This window comes from Salmo trutta, chromosome 22 (genome assembly GCF_901001165.1).
Source record: "Salmo trutta chromosome 22, fSalTru1.1, whole genome shotgun sequence".
NCBI classification, from domain to species: Eukaryota; Metazoa; Chordata; class Actinopteri; order Salmoniformes; family Salmonidae; genus Salmo; species Salmo trutta.
Window position 1 is genome coordinate 9,837,313 of NC_042978.1, and position 18,798 is coordinate 9,856,110.

Consider the following 18,798-nt stretch of genomic DNA (forward strand, 5'->3'; position numbering starts at 1 on the left):
CCACCGTCCTCTGTCTCGTCCCTTCACCGGCATTTCTTAACCCCGGCTGATTCTATCCCCGCTGCTATAGACGCATATTTGTTTTCTCCCCATGCAAACATTTCAAATGTGGCATTGGCCTCTACACACTGTCGTTTGTGGCGAGGTGGAGACGAAATGGAGCGACACTCGTAAGGCTAGTAGACTAGTATAGACCCTCAGGGCCTCCTTGCTCCAGAGTTCAGCCACAGGACGTCGACAGAAAATAGCTCTCACTAACCAGACAACTATTCCACCTGCACCATGCAGAGAGAGAGAGAGAGAGAGAGAGAGAGAGAAGAGCGAAAAGGGAGGGGGGAATTATATGCTTGGGAGAGAGAGCGAGAGAGAGAGAGATAGAGAGAGAGAAGAGAAAGAATGGGAGGAGAGAGAAGTACTGACTTTTGCCTGCCTGGTCACAGGCAGAGCCGTTTGCGCTGGTCACATGAAACAGAGTTGCTATGATTGATTGTTGCCTTATCTCAGTATATCTGACTTTGAACCGTACCCTCCACCCTCTCACTCAGCTCCCAGCCGAGGGCTACCACCACTTGTTTTCCGCAGCCACCGGATGGGGGGGGGGGTATTTGGCTTGACTCACAGCAGGTCCCGACTTTCTAGGAAGACTACCCACCTGTAACGTGTCAGGGAATATTGACTCGGTGCCCTTTGGCTTGACAATGGCACGATACGCTTTTTGGGCGTGTGTGTTAGTTAGCCATTAGATAAGCATTCAAATGAGAACTCAAAACAAAAATCAGAGGAGGTAGACTGCAGACACCTTGGCTTAGGACCACTTACTGAGGTTAGCCCTAACGATGGTGGCCGTATGGTCTGAATGGAGACTCGGAACTTAGTGACTTCTATGCCTTTTGTTCTTTCGACTGCGTTGCAAGGCTCCGGCCTGCAGGGGGAGCCCAGCCTTGGCAGCCTCCGACCCAAATTCTGTTGGCGCCTCTCGACAGCCGTCATCCCCCACTCCCAAACCCGAACAAAAGGAATCTCGAAACAATATTCAATATTTCATGACAGAACTCCGAGTTCTCCGGGGCCAGAGGCCTTCTCCGTCGGTGTGAAGTAATATGAGCCGTCCATTAGGAGGAGGAGGCCCCCCTCAGTTCCCATACTTTACATTTGGGTTCAGGGGTTGAGGCTGGCGATGGAGCCTAAATAACACACACAGATGCACACACGACGGGGAGAGAACCGGCAGAGAGAGAAAAAAGCCTTAATTTAATTGTGTGTATACAGGATGAGTGTTTCCTTTCTAGTTTGGAAATTTGGACCAATTAGCTTGGTCGCCCAGCGCCTCGTTCCCAGACGGTTTCGCGACTAATCAAGTACCACTTTTGTCTCCACTCTGAAAACAGGTTTATGGTTGAAGTGCACAAATAAATGAGGGCCGTAAATGCCTGGCCGTCGAGAATGCACTTGTGTCAAGACATACCGGTCCAGCAAAACTAACAAGCACCAAGCATGTCTGGGAGAGTACATACAGTTGCAAGGTACCTCATAAAAGGTGTCATATCAATTACCCCCCCCCCAAACGCACCACGGGGAGAGAGCGTTTGTCTGTCCCTCATTCATGGCAGAGTTGGAAGCTTCTCGGTGAAATCACTGTGAAGGAGGAGTTGGAGTGGAAGAAAGAGATGTGACCTACAGTCAGTTTCCTCATTAGCCCACACAAAGGACACAGAACACAGACCCAAACAATCTGCATCTTTCTCGCCTCCTCTTATCTAATTTGCCTTGGGATGCCTTGGCTAGGAAGCCCTTCAGGTACGGAAAAATACCCAAACTTCCCTATGCCTGGTTTCCTTCTCGGATTCATTTTTATAAATGTTTAAGGTCGCTTGAGCATGGTGGAGCGTTTCCCATCCCGAGCTGGTTGTTTCGACCTGGCACGCCAGGAGAAGCGATGTGTATTTTGCTCCCGACGCAAGCCAGGGGAACGTAATTACTAATGTGTTGGGTGGATGCTCAATGTTTTCTTGAAGGAGCGCCCATCCTCGCTGCTGAAATAAATAAGGGGATTCAGTGTGAGCTGTGCCAGGGCCTTGTGGCTTGGCAAGCCGTAGCGCCACAGCCTTGTTATCCTCATTGATTTATTTATTTATATTGCCCTGCTCCGCATACACAGATGGAGGGACCGAGGGCAGTGCTGGTGGAAAAATGCTTCTAGAATAAAAAATTGAAAAAAAAAAAAACACTCCACACTTATGCACACCCCCCCTCCCCAAACGTGCCCTCCCAACACCCCCGCACTCTTCACTTCTAATTCATTTAAAAACTATCATCTGACAATATGAACGCAAACCAAACAAGAGAATAAAACGACAACAAAGAGATGAAATGCAAGCGTACCCACGGCGACAAATTGGGCACTTCGTATAGCTTCGCCTCCAGGACGGTGTCCAAAGTGGCCGCACGGTTCTCTTAAAGGAATACTTCGGGACGTTGGCAATGAGGCCCTTTATCTACTTCCACCATGTCTATGTCTCCGTGTCCAGTATTTTGCGAGCCGATGCTAACTAGTCTTAGCACAACGACTGGAAATCTATGGGTATCTGCTCGTGTCCACGAGTTCATCTGACTCTAGGGAAGTAGATAAATCGCGGAGTATCCCTTTAACTCGCCGACCAAACGCAGTAGTCTCGTCAACATAACGATTACAGTCCTCATCAATCAAGGTTAGAGTGACTTCTGAGTTTGCCTGGCTCTTCTTTACGTAATAACCACATGCCAGGCCGTCTCCACATCTCTGGCCCTGTAGCCCAACTGCAGTTGTTTTGGGGGGGGGAGCTGGGGGAGATTCAAACAGTAGATGCAGTGATCCAGACAGATAATTCCCAGGCTGGAAGAAGGCGGGAGATGGATTGACCCCCTCTACCCAGTGCGTCACCAGCAGGAGCAGGTCATTCACTCGCGGTTTATTCAATACAGGGTGAGCAGAGCAGAGGCAGAGCGGGACCCACTGGCAGACGGCTGTCCTGACTTCCATTCTTAACTACTGAGCAGCCGGGAGAGACAGGACCTGCACTAGTCTACACGCGCACGCACACACACAATTTGCATACCGACCCAACAGATCCATGGATAACACAATCATCACTGCTCTGCACATTGCCCTATCCCACCTGGACAAGAGGACTCTCAACAGGTGCTCCCCCCCCATGGGTGTGTGTTCAGCCCCCTCCTGTACTCCCAGTACACCCACGCCTGTGTGGCCACGCACTACTCCAACACCATCATTAAGTTTTCCGACTACACAATGGTGGTGGGCATGATCGCCGACGAGACGGCATATAGAGAGGAGGTTACAGGCCTGGCAGAGTGGTGCCTGGAAAACAGCCTTGTCCTTAATGCCAGCAAAACCAAGGAGATGATCGTGGACTACAGGAAACAGGAGGGAGCACGCCCCATCCACATTCAGGGCTGTAGTGGATGGTCAAAAGCTTCCGAGTATATCGGCGTTCACATCACAGAGGACCTAACATGGACCAATCCCACCGACACTGTGGTGAAGAAGGTACAACAGCGCCTCTTCAACCTCAGGCAACTGAAGAAATTCGGCATGGGCCCTCAGATCCTCAAGAAGTTCCACAGCTGCACCATCGAGAGCATCTTGACCGGCTGCAGAAACGACTGGTAAGGCAACTGCCTCAACCGCAAGGCTCTACAGAGGGTGGTGCGGACAGCCCAATACATCACTGGGGGCAAGCTCCCTGCACTCAGGACCTCTACACCAGGCGGTGTTTGAGGAAGGCCCAGAAGATCATCAAGGACTCCAGTCACCCGAGCCACGGACTGTTCACTTTGTTATAATCTGTCAAGTGGTACCGGAATCCCTGCACAGACCTGCACCTCAGTGACTATTTGCACCTTAGAGACTATTTGAACTAGCTCTTGACACATCAAACCCTTACACAAAAGCACACACACACATCAATAAACACACGCACACACAACTGTCCTATTATACAGTATTTATTCAACTGACTATTTGCACTGACTCTCAACACATCCAACCCTTACACAAGCACACAGACACACCCAAGACACGACCCAATACTGTAATACTTGACATAGCACATTTATTATCTATACTGCACCTTCACAGGCCAGCTTATTAGGTACACCCATCTAGTACCGGGACGGACCCGCCCTTTACCTCCAGAACTGCCTCCCAGGAAAACATTCCCCACACCATTACACCATCAGCCTGTACCATTGTCACCAGGCAGGATGGGTCCATGGACTCATGCTGCTTACGCCAAATCCTGACTCATCAGCATGAAGCAACAGGAACCAGTATTCATCGGACCAGGCAATGTTTTTCCACTCCTCAGTTGTCCAGTGTTGGTGATACCGGGCCCACTGGAGCAGCTTCTTCTTGTTTTTAGCTGATAGGAGTGGAACCCGGTTCTGGTCGTCTGCTGCAATAGCCCATCCATGACCAGGACCGACGAGTTGTGCGTCCCGAGATGCCGTTCTGCACACCGTTTCCCTGCGCCGTTATTAACACGTTTGTGGCCCACCACCACGATTCTCGTCATTCTCTTTCGATCCTCTCATCAACAAGCTGTTTGTCGCATCATTCTCGGTAAACCCAAGGCGCTGTCATGCGTGAAATGCCCAAGAGGCCGGCCGTTTCTGAGATGCTGGAACCGGCGCGCCTGGCAATGACGATCATAGCACGCTCAAAGTCGCTTAGGTCACTTGGTTTGCCCATTCCTCAATCGAACAGTCACGGAATGCCTCGATGCCCGTCAGCCTGCTTCATATAGCAAGCCACGGCCTCGGAACTCATGGTCACGGGGTGGTGTACCTAATAAACTGGTCACTGAGTGTACATCCTATTGTGTCCATATCAGGCTCTTACTATGAACAATACCTATTATATTACTTGATATATGACTACTGTTATTATTACACATCGTAAACTGTGTACGTGACAAAACATTTTGGGATTTTGATTTGACTACACAGACTAATCAACTTTGATTGGTCACATGCTTCGTAAACAACAGGTGTAGACTAACAGTGAAATTCTTACTTACGGCCCTTCCCAACAACGCAGAGAAAGAAAATAGAGAAATAATAGAAAAGTTAAACACGTAATAAAAGTAATATACACTGAGTGTACAAAACATTAGGAGCATCTTCCTAATATTGAGTTTCACCCCTTTGCCCTCAGAACAGCCTCAATTCATCGGGGCATGGACTCTACAAGGTGTTCAATTGGGATGGTGGCCCATGTTGACTCCAATGCTTCCCACAGCTGTGTCAAGTTGGCTGGATGTCCTTTGGGTGATGGACCGTTCTTGATACACACTGGCAATTGTTGTGTGTGAAAAACCCAGCAGCGTTGCAATTCTTGAAACACTCAAACCGGTGCACCTGGCACCTACTACCATACCCCGTTCAAGGGCACTTAAATATTTTGTCTTGCCCGTTCACCCTCTGAATGGCACACAATTAACGTCTTAAAAGGCTTAAAAAGGCTTAAAAAGAATTTAACCTGTCTCCTCCCCTTCATCTACACTGATTGAAGTGGATTTAACAGGTAACATCAATAAGGGATCATAGCTTTCACCTGGATTCACCTGGTCAGTCTATGTCATGGAAAGACCAGGTGTTCCTAATGTTTTGTACACTCAGTGTAGATACACAACAAGTAACGATAACTTGGCTATATGCAAGGGGTAACAGTACCGAGTCGATGTGCAGGGGTACGAGGTAATTGAGGCAGATATGTACATATACAGTGCTGTGAAAAAGTATTTGCCCCCTTCCTGATTTCTTATTTGTTTGCACATTTGTCACACTTAAATGTTTCAGATCATCAAACACATTTTAATAATACACAAAGATAACCCAAGTAAACACAAAATGCAGTTTTTAAGTGACAACTTTATTTATTAAGGGAAAAAAGCTATCTGAACTGCATTTTGTGTTTACTTGGGTTATCTTTGTGTATTATTAAAATGTGTTTGATGATCTGAAACATTTAAGTGTGACAAATGTGCAAACAAATAAGAAATCAGGAAGGGGGCAAATACTTTTTCACAGCACTGTAACTAGGAATAAAGTAACAGATAGTAAACAGTAGCAGCAGCGTATGTGATGAGTCAAAATACAGTAGTTAGTCCAAAGAGGGTAAATGGAGATAGTTAAATACCCGGAATAACTATTTAGCAGTCCTATGGCTTGGGGGTTCCAGACTTGGTGCATCGGTACCGCTTGCTGTGCAGCAGCAGAGAGAACAGTCTATGACTTGGATGGCTGGAGTCTTTGACAATTTTTAGGGCCTTCCTCTGACACCGCCTGGTATAGAGGTCCTGGATGGCAGGGAGCTCGGCCCCAGAGACGTACTGGGCCATCCACACTACCCTCTGTAGCGCCTTGCAGCCAGTTGCCAAGCAGTTGCCATACCAAGTGGTGATGCAGCCAGTCAAGATGCTCTCAATGGTGCAGCTGTAGAACTTTAAGGATCTGAGGGCCCATGCCAAATTCTTAGCTCAAAGGAAAAATATGTTGCCATTTGTTTCAATAGTCCATTGTTGATATAGTCCCAAAATGTTTTGCATGTCACCAATCAAGTTTTCAAGATGTATAATTTTCTAAATACAGAAATAATGCCGGTATGAAGCATTTTACATCATATGAAGCACAATGGACTAATAAAACAAATACCAAAATATAGTTTTTGCTTGAGTTCTCCTTTAAAACACAATACACACACCTCATCCGTCCCCCCCACAAAAGGTCCACCACCTCATTTTAATCAACAATTCTTATAATGAATAGAAATTATATTATGACCATCTAAGTGAATATAATGGGGTAACATGTAAAAAAACATGTACTATTTTGAAAAGGAGTAAACGTGTCAGCTGGAGCACAGAGGAAATAAATCTTCCTTGCACTGCACAACAGATGGGCAGAAAGGGCACAAGCACAGAGCAGTGATTCAGGAAACATATGATCTGCTATAACAGAAGAGCTAAAACAACACGTGATCACACTCACTAAGACATGCAAACACGTATACACAGAGGATGCGAGAGGAACCAGTTCAACAAACCCCTAGTCTTTCTTCTATATTTTACCAGCCATACGGTAGTTTATTTTTCACTTCTTTCACCATCTGTAGCAACGTTCCCCTACAGACGGCCACAGCTGTCCTGTTTCATGTCTGCGGGCCCTTTTATATGCCAACCCAAATGGGTTCACCACACAATAGTGGATCGCTGGTGGATCACAGCGTCTGAACGAGCACAGTCCTTTTCAAGATAACGGACAGTAGTGACCCCCACCGTAACAGACAGTAAAAAAATAAATAAACACAATTCTAGAAATGCATTTGTAATGCTGGAAATCGGTTTCCCTTTTCATCATCCGGTGTCCACTCTGCCAATTCTCTGACTGTACTTCTGAACCCCAATGCTCACCCGCTGAGCATGTGGCTAGCCATGTGGCTATGCTACTCTCCCCCTGAGACAGTCTTCTTCGGAAGAATAATACATCTTATCCACGTAAGTGTTGGAGAAACGAATCTCAGATGTCGATCCGTTGCCTGGCGTGTTGTGGGGTCGGGCAAGACTTCATTTAGAGTCGGCATGCGTCAGCACTGGACTGGCTGTAAACCCCTAACTACATGTACAAATGACCTCGACTAACCTGTACCCCTGCACATTGACTCGGTACTGGTACCTCCTGTATATAGCCTCTTTATTGTTATTATATTGTTACATTTTATTATATATTTTACTTTATTTATTGAGTAAATATTTCCTTAACTCTATTTCTTGAACTGGATTAATGGTTAAGGGTTTGGAAGTAAGCATTTCACGGAATGTTGTATTCGGCGCATGTGACAAATAAAATGTGATTTGAAGTGAGAGAGCTAGGGCACTGAGTGGTGGGAGAGGAGCCTCTCTCAGATGCTAAGATCCCCCATAAAGACAGTTACTCTCTTTTACTACTGACTGGCACAACTCACCAGCTGCAGCACATTCCTGTGGCTCCCTCGACAAAGACGGGAGAGGAGCTGACATTTAAACGCAGTGAATCCTGAGATCCTAGGCCTGAGCACATCGCCAGCCCCGAACCCTTTTGTCCCCCCCCCCCCTTTCCTACCCTCTCCCTCACTGCCACAATCGTCGGCTGTGTGTGTTTCTATCTGTGTGGTTCGAAACATCCTGTAGTCTGCACCACCGACACACAGTCATGTGGCATGGCAAATCAATGCGCAGGACAACAAGTGGAATGTTCCGAGACAGGCAGCAAGAAGAATGAGTCGTTTCTACCTCATTGCTGGGTGTGCGCTTCGACCATGTGCAGCTAGTGCTCGCTTGCCCCCCCCCCAAAAAAAATTGTCCCGCGGTAATAAGATGATTAGCACAGTTTCCCCCCGCTCGGGCCCGAACAGCACATGAGCTGTCTGCCCACCATTCAAATGAAGTCCTCATCAAGTCCTAATACAATCAAAGTACACACAATAAACACTGAGCAATGACTAGCGCAGAGGCTAGCGGGGAGCTAAAGACAATGGGACTCTTGTTGAATGGCGTACGGGTACAAAGAAGGCATTCTCAGAAGTTAGCCAAAGCTAGTGCCTGTGTAAGTGCTGAATGGTCTGAGCCGTTAGGGAGAGCTATGGTTCAACTCATGCAGTTCCTAGGCTTTAACTCCTTTGGAACCAGACAGGCCCTAAGAAACTGACAAAGGACAGCAAATATCTAACATGGAGGAGAGGAGAAAATATCACTCCTGTAGACTGAGGCCCACAGCTTCCTGTCAGCCGAGGTCTCATACACATACACAACCGCCGTATCTCATGGACAACGCTCCGGGAAAAAGAAAGAAAGAAACGGCGAGCTTCAGAAAGCTTGGCACATGCCTCGAGTCTCCCCCTCTCTGCTAGCGGTTTGCTGCTGGGGACGTCCTGGGCGGACCTGGGCATTAATGCAGAATTAATTAGCCCAACTTCCCCAGTGCCAATCTCCCCATCCGTCTGTCTGTCCGCCCCACTGGGATAAAGCAGTCAGTCCCCCACCACATCCAGGTGCCCGACTCTATACACATGCCAGACCACTGCTCACTATGCTACGCTAACGCTACGTAGCCTAGCCCCCGCCGCTAAAACATGGCATTGTCTCGTATAAAAAGGTTCGGTCCAAAATACGAGATTTAGAAATTAACTAATCTCTTTTATGTTTTTCCTATTGAAAGGGGTATTAAGATTTCAAATATTGTGGTACTGCCCATTCTGAAACACACTGGTTTGCGTGTGAGAGTGTGTTTTTAGTCATCAAATGAAGGACAAAGAAATAGACAAAGGCGGAGGAATAGAAGGTCCATAAAACGGTCAAGATGACAACGAGAGCCACCGCAATTGTTTTTTGTTTTGCTTTGTGATCGTCCATGCCTCAGAATCCTCAACTGAAACCAGACAATATGTTCCAAATCTGTACATTAGTAAGGATTTCGGGAGAGCTCAGCGTTGACAATGCACTTTAAAACGGATTACCTGAATTTGCTGTGCAATCAGGTTTATGAGATATTTGCCCACGGAGGGGGAACGCTCTTTGACAGAAATCTTACAACGTTTCCCCATCTGAGAACCTTATCTGCTTTGTTTAATCCAATAAAACGCCAGCGAAAATGGTTCACAGTAAGGTCATATCCAGTGATATTAAAAAGACAGTATATTGTATCAGATCATCTGATCCCGGCCTGGGCTACTCCTTTGGCACAGTGGACCATGCCAGCTGTGGGATTTTTCTAGTAGGGCATCTGCATAGCAGCCACATTATTACTTGCCGATATCAAACGCTATGACAATGAAGCATTTTTATGAATGGGCCCCAACCTCGATTACAATGAATGGTACAGTGTGTGCTTGTGTGTATGCGTTTCTGTACCGCTGTACTTGTGAGAGCGTGGTGACGAAGTCATTGTTGTAGTCATAGCTATGGCAGTCGTGTGGTTACAGGGATTGAGGGGGCAGGGCAAAACCGCGGTGAGTGGGTGGGTGGTGGTGGACCTAACCCACCATGTGTACTGCAGTAACCACAAAAAAAGACTGTGGTTTATCCCACAATCACCTTAAATAGCTCAAAATTATTGTTGTTCCTCAGCCTGTGGAAGGGAAATGAAATCTAAAACGGCTGTAACATGACAAGCCAAAAGTCAGCTGGTAGATATTGCCAGATTTTGTTACTCTCAGAGAAACCCCCAGGCAACACAGCAAACCGCCACCTTTGTGTGCGCACCGTTACAAAGGAACGGCTGGTGTCTTTCACCTTTCTCTGCACCTTGGTTTACAGCAGGCTGATGATCTAAACTGGCAGCAAACTAGTCTGGTGTGCTGTGTAAGGTCAAGTCCTTTCAAAATCCCTATTCACACAACCTGTAGACTAGGGTAGCGCAAAACTCCTTGGACACTTGGAGTTCCAGGCCAGTAAAACAAATCAGAACCTTAAAGTAACAGTGCCTCGAGGATGCATCGTCAAAGCTAACTAGTTCAGAGAGACGCAGCGCAAATCTCTTTAAGAGCTTAGCGGGAAATAGGTCAGACGTCCTTACAGACATTCGACACACGAAAACAGTTTGTTCATCTCTACCACCGGGGTCATAGAAGGCAAAGCGGCAATACAAAATATCAGCGGCCCTGGACATATTCACATAGGTCTACTCAGTGGCGTGTTATCTCTTCCAGCCAGTGATATCCTTCAATTGTGTTGCGCACAGTGAAAACAGAGAAGGTGAGATGAAAATGGGGTTTAATAAGCATGGCTGAGTTTATTTTCTATGTGAACCACATTCCTCTCCGCCAATCTATGGGCTGCTTTCTTTACTGCCACATTGCTGACGATATTACCTCCAGCATTTAGGCTAACCAGTTGCTGTAGCCATAAAAGGACTCGACTCCAAACAAAAAAAGTTCCAGTACTATAGACGAATACTCTGCATCGCGTCACTCACGCCTGGATTTCCATGTCTCGTCACTTTTCTGACACCACAACCCAACCGTCGATGTCTATCTCCTTTTTTCCCCTGCTTTCCTAGCCAGGGTCTTCCCTGCCAGTAAGTAGGTGTTGCCAGGTTAGCCGACCCGAGGAGATAAAGATCACCCAAACCATCCACAGTAAGGCCTTCACTGTCCCTCACCCTCACTAGAGAAAACACATTCTGTTTGCATCAAAGGCCCAGAGTCTTATCAAGAGTTTCTATCCTATTTACATTATTAGACAGTTGTCCACCAGACAGGTTTCCAATACCCTTCAGTCTACTTGCTCGTGTCCAGAAGTGGCATGAAGTCGTGGTTAGCAGACTTTATACAGCATTCAGTCTGACCACATATAACGTTAAGTGGAAGCAAAGACATTAAAAAGACTGCAAGCTAGCCAAGAGACAACCATTGATTTTCAATTATTTTGGGACTACTAGTCTCACTCAACACTTGTCTTTCATCCAGTTTTGTATGTTTTTTTTTGTTCCAAAAATACCATAGCATATAATTTTCACGACTTTAACCACCAATGAAATGGTTAATTACCCAACAACTTCCAAACTATTATGGCCTATGCCTTAAATAGCTACTAAACCAACCTGTACGGCAGGGCTATCCAAACCTGTTCCCGGAGAGCTACCGTCTTGTAGGTTTTCACGCCAACCTTAATCTACCACACCTGATTCTAATAATTAGCTGGTTGATAAACTGAACCTGGTTAGTTACAACTGGGGTTGGAGTGTGAACCTACAGGAGGGTATCTCTTCAGGAACAGGGTTTGGAGAACCCTGCTATTCGGGTTGCAGAATTACTGCTACTGTTTAGCTTCCATTAAAGAAATGGCCTCAAACAGTTTCTTCAGTCTATGCCGAAACGGTCGTTGGCTAATTTTAACCGACTGGCCAATCTGCCCCAAACAAAGTAAAAGTGAGCTGCTTTAACAAGAGGTCACGGATTCCTCCAAAGCCAGAGCAATCCATCCGCTTGACTGGCTGCTAACGAGGGGGGTCAAACGCCTAGAAGATAGGGTCAAAACTCTAACATCTTAAGCCATGACCTCTCTCACGTGTTGAGTGCTCCTGTGATAGTGACACCCGTTGCCGGGGTGAGAGCGAGCCCTAAATTAGCCCTGGCCACGCTGCCTGCTCTGGAGTCAAAAGGGGGGCCTGCCCTCTGACACCACATTGTTCCTAAAGATGACAAACGATGCTAGCTTGTGACTGTTGAACAACGCTGGGAAAGCCCTGGTTAAAGACTGATATGCCAGCCCCCCCCCCCACACACACTCACAACTAAGTAGGGTTAGGCATGTGGCACTACATCATAAAACTCTCCCAAGAATTTAACAGATTGCAAAATAATTCACCAACCAGTAAGCCTAAAGACAGATAATTAAAGGCAAATGAAATTGTAAACTTTGCAAGTACATACAGTCGGCAAGAAGTTTCACAAGAGTTGTTTTTGAGACTTGTGACACCCAGATAAAAAAAGTTCTCTACTATGTTTGCTGTTAAATAGGTTGGTGGCAGGATAGTGTTAGCACGGGGGGGACAAGTCCTCTTCTACCACCTCTTGCCCTTGCAGCAGTGGGGGATACATTTAATTACGGACTTCAGCTGTCCTCAAAAACCTCAACTTCGGCATCCGTGCATGAGGTCAGCCTCTCTTCAGATGGCTTTTAATCAATGGCGCTTTAGAAATGCTCCACTGCTTTAGATGAGACCGAGGAAGAAACCCGATCCTGTGGGACGAGGTGAGGAAGGAGCAAGCGAGCACACTGCGGACTTAACTCCACTATAGGCAGACCTCCATGCTCTGTGGCCACTCTGTCTCTTTCTTCTCCCTCTTGTTCACTCGCTGACACCTCATTCACAATCAAACCCGGTGAGGAAGAAAAAAATCTAACTTCAGCTATAAGAATGCTGGCGGGAGCAAAGCGCCCATGAATAGGCTTACAAAACATCAAAACTCAGGATTTGGCAGCGGGGGGATAACATTTTAGCCACAATGGGCTTCAGCAACTTTTATTTGAGTCTAGCATATAGTAAGTACACTGTCCCCAAAACATTGAAATGAGTGTTAGTGTCTCGTCTAAAAATAGTTTGGTTTTTTATGTACTTAGCATATTGCTAATCAGAGATTTATTTCGGTCCAATTATAACGTCGTTGACTAAGCTGGTTGTGGAATTCATAATGAGGCCCATCATGCCTTATTTTGACAAAAACCCTCCAAACGCCGATACTTTTGTGACTGGCCCAAGTTAAAATGAGCTCCCATTCCAGCCAGACTAAATCGTAGTACTGCACAGCTCTCAAGGTAACCAACCCTATAGGCTCCTTTTAATCACACATGTTCTTATTCAGATTGGCCAAAATCACTACATAACCTTCCTCAACATTTTGACCTGAGATTGCAGTGCTTTTAACGTAAAAATGGACACAAAAAAACATACAAAAGCTATGAAAACAGTCTACAAAATATGTCGCTATAAGAATGTCAATGTGGGCACATATCAAGCCTAGCTCACTTAGACTTCAGCAAAACCATTTGTTGTACAGAGGAAATGATTGTAATTAAGGTGCTCGGTTTGCCTGGCGAAACGGAGCTCTCTCCAAACCCGTGATAGCTGGTGTTTGTGTTGCTGCCAGTGGAGGAACGAGCCCCTGCTGCCTCTTGCCAATTAACAATTTCTCTATTGGTTATTTGCACTGGACTTCACTCTCAGGGTGAGTTTTCATCGAACAAGCACGACTAATATCATGGTGAAAACGTACACAAGATTTTCCAAACTGTGGAAAGGCATCAAGAATATTTTGTTAAATTGCAAAATTTGTTTTTCTAGATTAGGATTCAGCTCAAGGGGAAAAACATAAAACCATGTCCAATTCATTAGTTCATTAATTATTATGTATTTTCCACGTTTTAATCAAAGCTTTCAAATACATTAATTATTTACAGGAGAGAAATAAAATATACAGCCCTAAATTTGATATCATGTGGAGGTTTTTATATTTACCAAATAGTTAATTTTCTTGTGTATTTATAAGACTGCTTCCTAATTTCCAGGAAGTTCAGAAGCTCTAAAAACGTCAAAAATTGCTCCGTGCCAAGTTTTTCATTCAACTGCCAAACACCTATATGAATATGCTACTACACTGTTGCACACAGAAAACAGGAAGTGATATCTCACCCCAACAGCAGCCCTTGTTGATTTTGTCTGAAATAGAAAACGTGCTGAGCAATCGTGATGGAGATAATTGTTTTTTTTAGGCAACTGACTCTGTCGTCTCGCAGTGCGAGCTTCCCCCAAAATCTGGCCCATCTTAAAACAGCGAAGGGACGGGCCAGTGCGAGGAATTTGGCAGAGTTGTCCCGCTTTTTCCCAGACTACTGCTTTATTGACCACTGATGAAATTATGGGTGTCTGCTACAGATAACATTTGTGTCTGCATACAGAGACGGGAAGGTGCTGTGCGGTGCAGTGTTGGGTTTGCGGGGGGCAAGTCCTAAAAAAAAAGAAATTGAAATTTTTTTTGGTTGGGTGATTACTTGGTGAGTGGCCTGTGATTGTTCGTTGAAAGAGTGATTCTTGATGCCAACTACAGTACGAGTCAAAAGTTTGGACACACCTAGCCATTGCTGGGTTTTTCTTTATTTGTACTATTTTCTACATGGTAGAATAATAGCGAAAACATCAAAACTATGAAACAACATATGGAATCATGTAGTAACCAAAAAAGTGTTATATAAATTAAAATATATTTTATATTTGAGATTCATCAAAGTAGCCACCCTTTGCCTTGATGACAGCTTTGCACACTCTTGGCATTCTCTCAACCAGCTTCATGAGGTGGAATGCATTTCAATTAACAGGTGTGCCTTGTTAATTTGTGGAACTTCTTTCGTTCTTAATGCGTTTAGGCCAATCAGTTGTGTTGTGACAAGGTGGAGGTGGTATACAGAAGATAGCCCTTTTTGGTAAAAGACCAAGTCCATATTATGGCAAGAACAGCTCAAATAAGCAAAGAGAAATGACAGTCCATCATTACTTTAAGGTCAGTCAATACGGAAAATGTCAAGAACTTTTAAAGTTTCTTCAAGTGCAGTTTTAAAAACCAAGCTCTATGATGAAACTGACTTTCATGAGGACCGCCACAGGAATGGAAGACCCAGAGTTACCTCTGCTACAGAGGATACGGTCATTAGAGTTACCAGCCTCAGAAATTGCAGCCCAAATAAATTCTTCAGAGTTCAAATAACAGACACATCTCAACATCAACTGTTCAGAGGAAACTACATGAATCAGGCCTTTATCGTCTAATTGCTGCAAAGAAACCACTACTAAAGGACACCAATTAGAAGAAGAGACTTGCTTGGGCCAAGAAACACGAGCAATGGACATTAGCCGGTGGAAATCTGTCCTTTGGTCTGATGAGTCCAAATTTGAGATTTTTGGTTCCAACCGCCGTGTCTTTCTGAGATGCAGAGTAGGTGAACGGATGATTTCTTCATGTGCGGTTCCCACTGTGCGCTTAGTGGGACTATCATTTGTTTTTCAACAGGACAATGACCCAACACATCTCCAGGCTTTGTAAGGGCTATTTAACCACAAAGGAGATTGATGGAGTGCTGCGTCAGATGACCTGGCCTCCACAATCACCCGATCTCAACCCAATTGAGACGGTTGGGGATGAGTTGGACCACAGAGTGAAGGAAATGCAGCCAACAAGTGCTCAGTATATGTGGGAACCCCTTCAAGACTGTTGGAAAAGCATTCCAGGTGAAGCTGGTTGAGAGAATGCAAAGAGTGTGCGAAGCTGTAATCAAGGCAAGGGGTGGCTACTTTGAAGAATCTCAAATCTAAAATATATTTTGATTTGTTTAACACTTTTTTGGTTACTACATGATTCCATATGTGTAATTTTATATTTTTGATGTCTTCACTATTATTCTACAATGTAGAAAGTAGTAAAAATAAAGAGAAACCCTTGAATGAGTAGGTGTGTCCAAACTTTTGACTGGTACTGTATGAACAGTACATTGGCATGCGCTCAGTGACAAGATTGATTTGACCCTTGAAACCCATCCGAGTGTTTTTGTTTTTGATTCACTGTACAACATTATCCCACATTCCATGTCCTATTACTAAGCAGAGTGAGGTCAACATTGATGTAACTCCAATTTCAGACAAACGTTGACGTGTTTGAAGAGAGTTGAGAAACAAAAAGAGGGACTTTACCTGCATGCACAAAGTAGGCCAAGTAGAGGTCGAGTTCCTTTACTGAAACTCCAATGTGATGAGGCTGCACACACAGCCCTGGGTTCGAGCACTGTGGGGACTTTACCAGCCTTTCGCCATCAGTACTTTCGAGGGGAATACCTTTGAATAAAATGACCATGACCAGGTCCAACCTCCAGACTTTGTCTGCCTGACGCAGGCAGTCGATCCTCCTCATCTTACCCTTCTGGTCAGGGTTGGACAGCACACAACACGGGGGCTTCTTCCCGGTGACGGTGAGCACAAAATCCTCCCGGAACTCAGGCCGGATGTCCTTGCGGAGCTTGGCCAGAAGGCGCGATGCCCACTTCTGCTTGACCTCGGGCTTCTCGCTGAGCAGCTCATCCTTCACCGCGCGCTCCTCTTCCTTAGACATGCGCTTCTCGTGCTTCTTGAAGTACTTTCTCTTGCGGGCCTGCAAGTTGAACCATGTGTAGGCAAACGCTCGCACGTGGGGCAGCAGAGCTTCGATGAAAGGATGGAATTCATCCTGTGGTAGAGAGGAACACAGGAGGAAAAAAAAATTAGGAATGGCAACACATTCATAATACAACACGTTTTGTGGAAACAAAGTACAGAGCCCATCAAATAATAAGACCAAAAGCAGTCATTACAATTAATCTTGTGAAATCAGATGTGCCTTCAGTAAACTCTAATCGACGTATTCGAAATACTCGGCAATCAAGGAATTGCACAGAAGAACATACAGTACTACTATTAGATAAAATATCATTCCAGGCGGGACTTTTCAGAGAACAAACATTGTCCATTTCAGAATAATATGCACTGTCTGCCACATTTTATATTTATGAGTATTTATGTCCTTTTTATTTGCAGCACTTGGGCCCGTGCCATTAGCATTAGCAGAGCGGGCTAATGGAGGAGTTTCTCTAGGCCGTACGGAGGGAGCAGTGTGAAATAAGGCCTGTCTAGGCCGTGTCTTGGCTCTTTGGCAAGAATGTGGGTCTGTGGGGGTCTGCCAGAAAGGACAGAGAAAAAGCAACAGCCGAGCGGGAAAGCGGAAAGTCTATTTTTAACTGTTCGCCATGCAAACATATATACGTGCGCACATACACACACAAAGAGACACACACACATGCATGCGATATGTACAGGCACAAACGTATCGCTCTGAAACGGTTCCAAGACTGGTCTATTCTGTGGGCTTTTACAAGGGACAGCTCCCTGTACAGCTATTACAGCAAGAATGTGGATAGATGGCATGTTGTGGATCAGTCCCAATTTTGGTTGGTTCCACCTGCTACTAGCAGTCACACACTGAAGCTTTCGCTGAGAATCTGCTCCCTCTCATAATCTGGCCTAAAACAGGCAGTGGAAATGTCACAGCACGACACTACAGCTAAACGAAGCAACACAACGCAACAAGGCAAACAACCTCCGAACAACACTTTCATATTTAAAACTAGCCTCGCATCTGAAAACTCACTAGAATATTTTTGAGGGACAAAGACATTTCCGTGGATTGATGACCACTATCATTAAATCTATTGAACCGACGATCATAGACAACACTGTTAGTCTGTACCCATTTTACGGACATTTGAAATAATTACAGTAAAAAAATAACACAGTTACCAAAGAGATGAAAGGTGCCTACCCCTTTAAAATACCTGGTTGTAAAAATCATGGATATGTACTAAAAGGGTTTATAACCGAATGAGATAATAAAATCTTTGCCTTTATATAAAACACATACCTCAGGGCATACGGATACAACACTTGAACTAAAACCAGTAAGTGGGCCAAATCCAAATACTCAGCTTCAATTTTGTACAAGTATGCCACACTAGATCACGCTATAAAACGGTATGCTACATTAAGCACCAGCGCAGATATGCAGCTCTTCTACTAGGTCAAGTGTTTACATGCATATATACAGTGAGTAGAGTACATAACTTGCCTGGACTGTGTCTTACAGAGGGCAAGCAAGGCTAGGCACAGGACTAACAGTTATATTTTAAAAAGCACCAATCAAATCCAATCAAATGAAATAAACAATGACAAACCACCACTCCAATTTGCAATTTACAACAGGGCCGTATTTTCATTTCCCAAACACTCTCAGTAGAGGTTGGCAGTGATGTAGTGAGTGGTCGGAGTACAAGGAGACAGGTTTCTGATACGAGGCCCGTTTTGGAGACCCAGGGCGGGCCTTGGCTTCACCTCAGGCCATCTTACCACCCCGGCCACGCAAAATGTACTCAACTATACAGAGATAAAAGAACTCTGAACAAATGTTGACACGTGCGGAAACCTGTGACTGGGATGGCATGTGGTTACTAATACATGTACTAACACAAGTTCGCGAGCGCAAACGCAAGAATAATCATCAAGAATACAGCTGAATTCAAATATAATACAACCATATACAATGACGCCACACTATTCCTCGAATTTCAAAAATACTTTCACGCCCTTGCCTCATAGGCATGAAAACTGTATTGTTTGAGCTTGGGTAAA

The 18,798-nt window shown here is 45.2% G+C and overlaps 1 protein-coding gene across 9 annotated transcripts in view; it reads right to left on the reverse strand.

Annotated features, from left to right (window-relative positions):
* Window positions 1–18,798, reverse strand: part of nfia (nuclear factor I/A) — a 178,665-nt gene that overhangs the window by 113,564 nt on the left and 46,303 nt on the right. For all 9 annotated transcript variants that reach the window (XM_029706505.1, XM_029706502.1, XM_029706501.1 and 6 more), the window contains exon 2: window positions 16,279–16,807. In XM_029706505.1, the coding sequence (XP_029562365.1) occupies window positions 16,279–16,807 (529 nt within the window). The remainder of the gene's footprint in view (window positions 1–16,278; window positions 16,808–18,798) is intronic.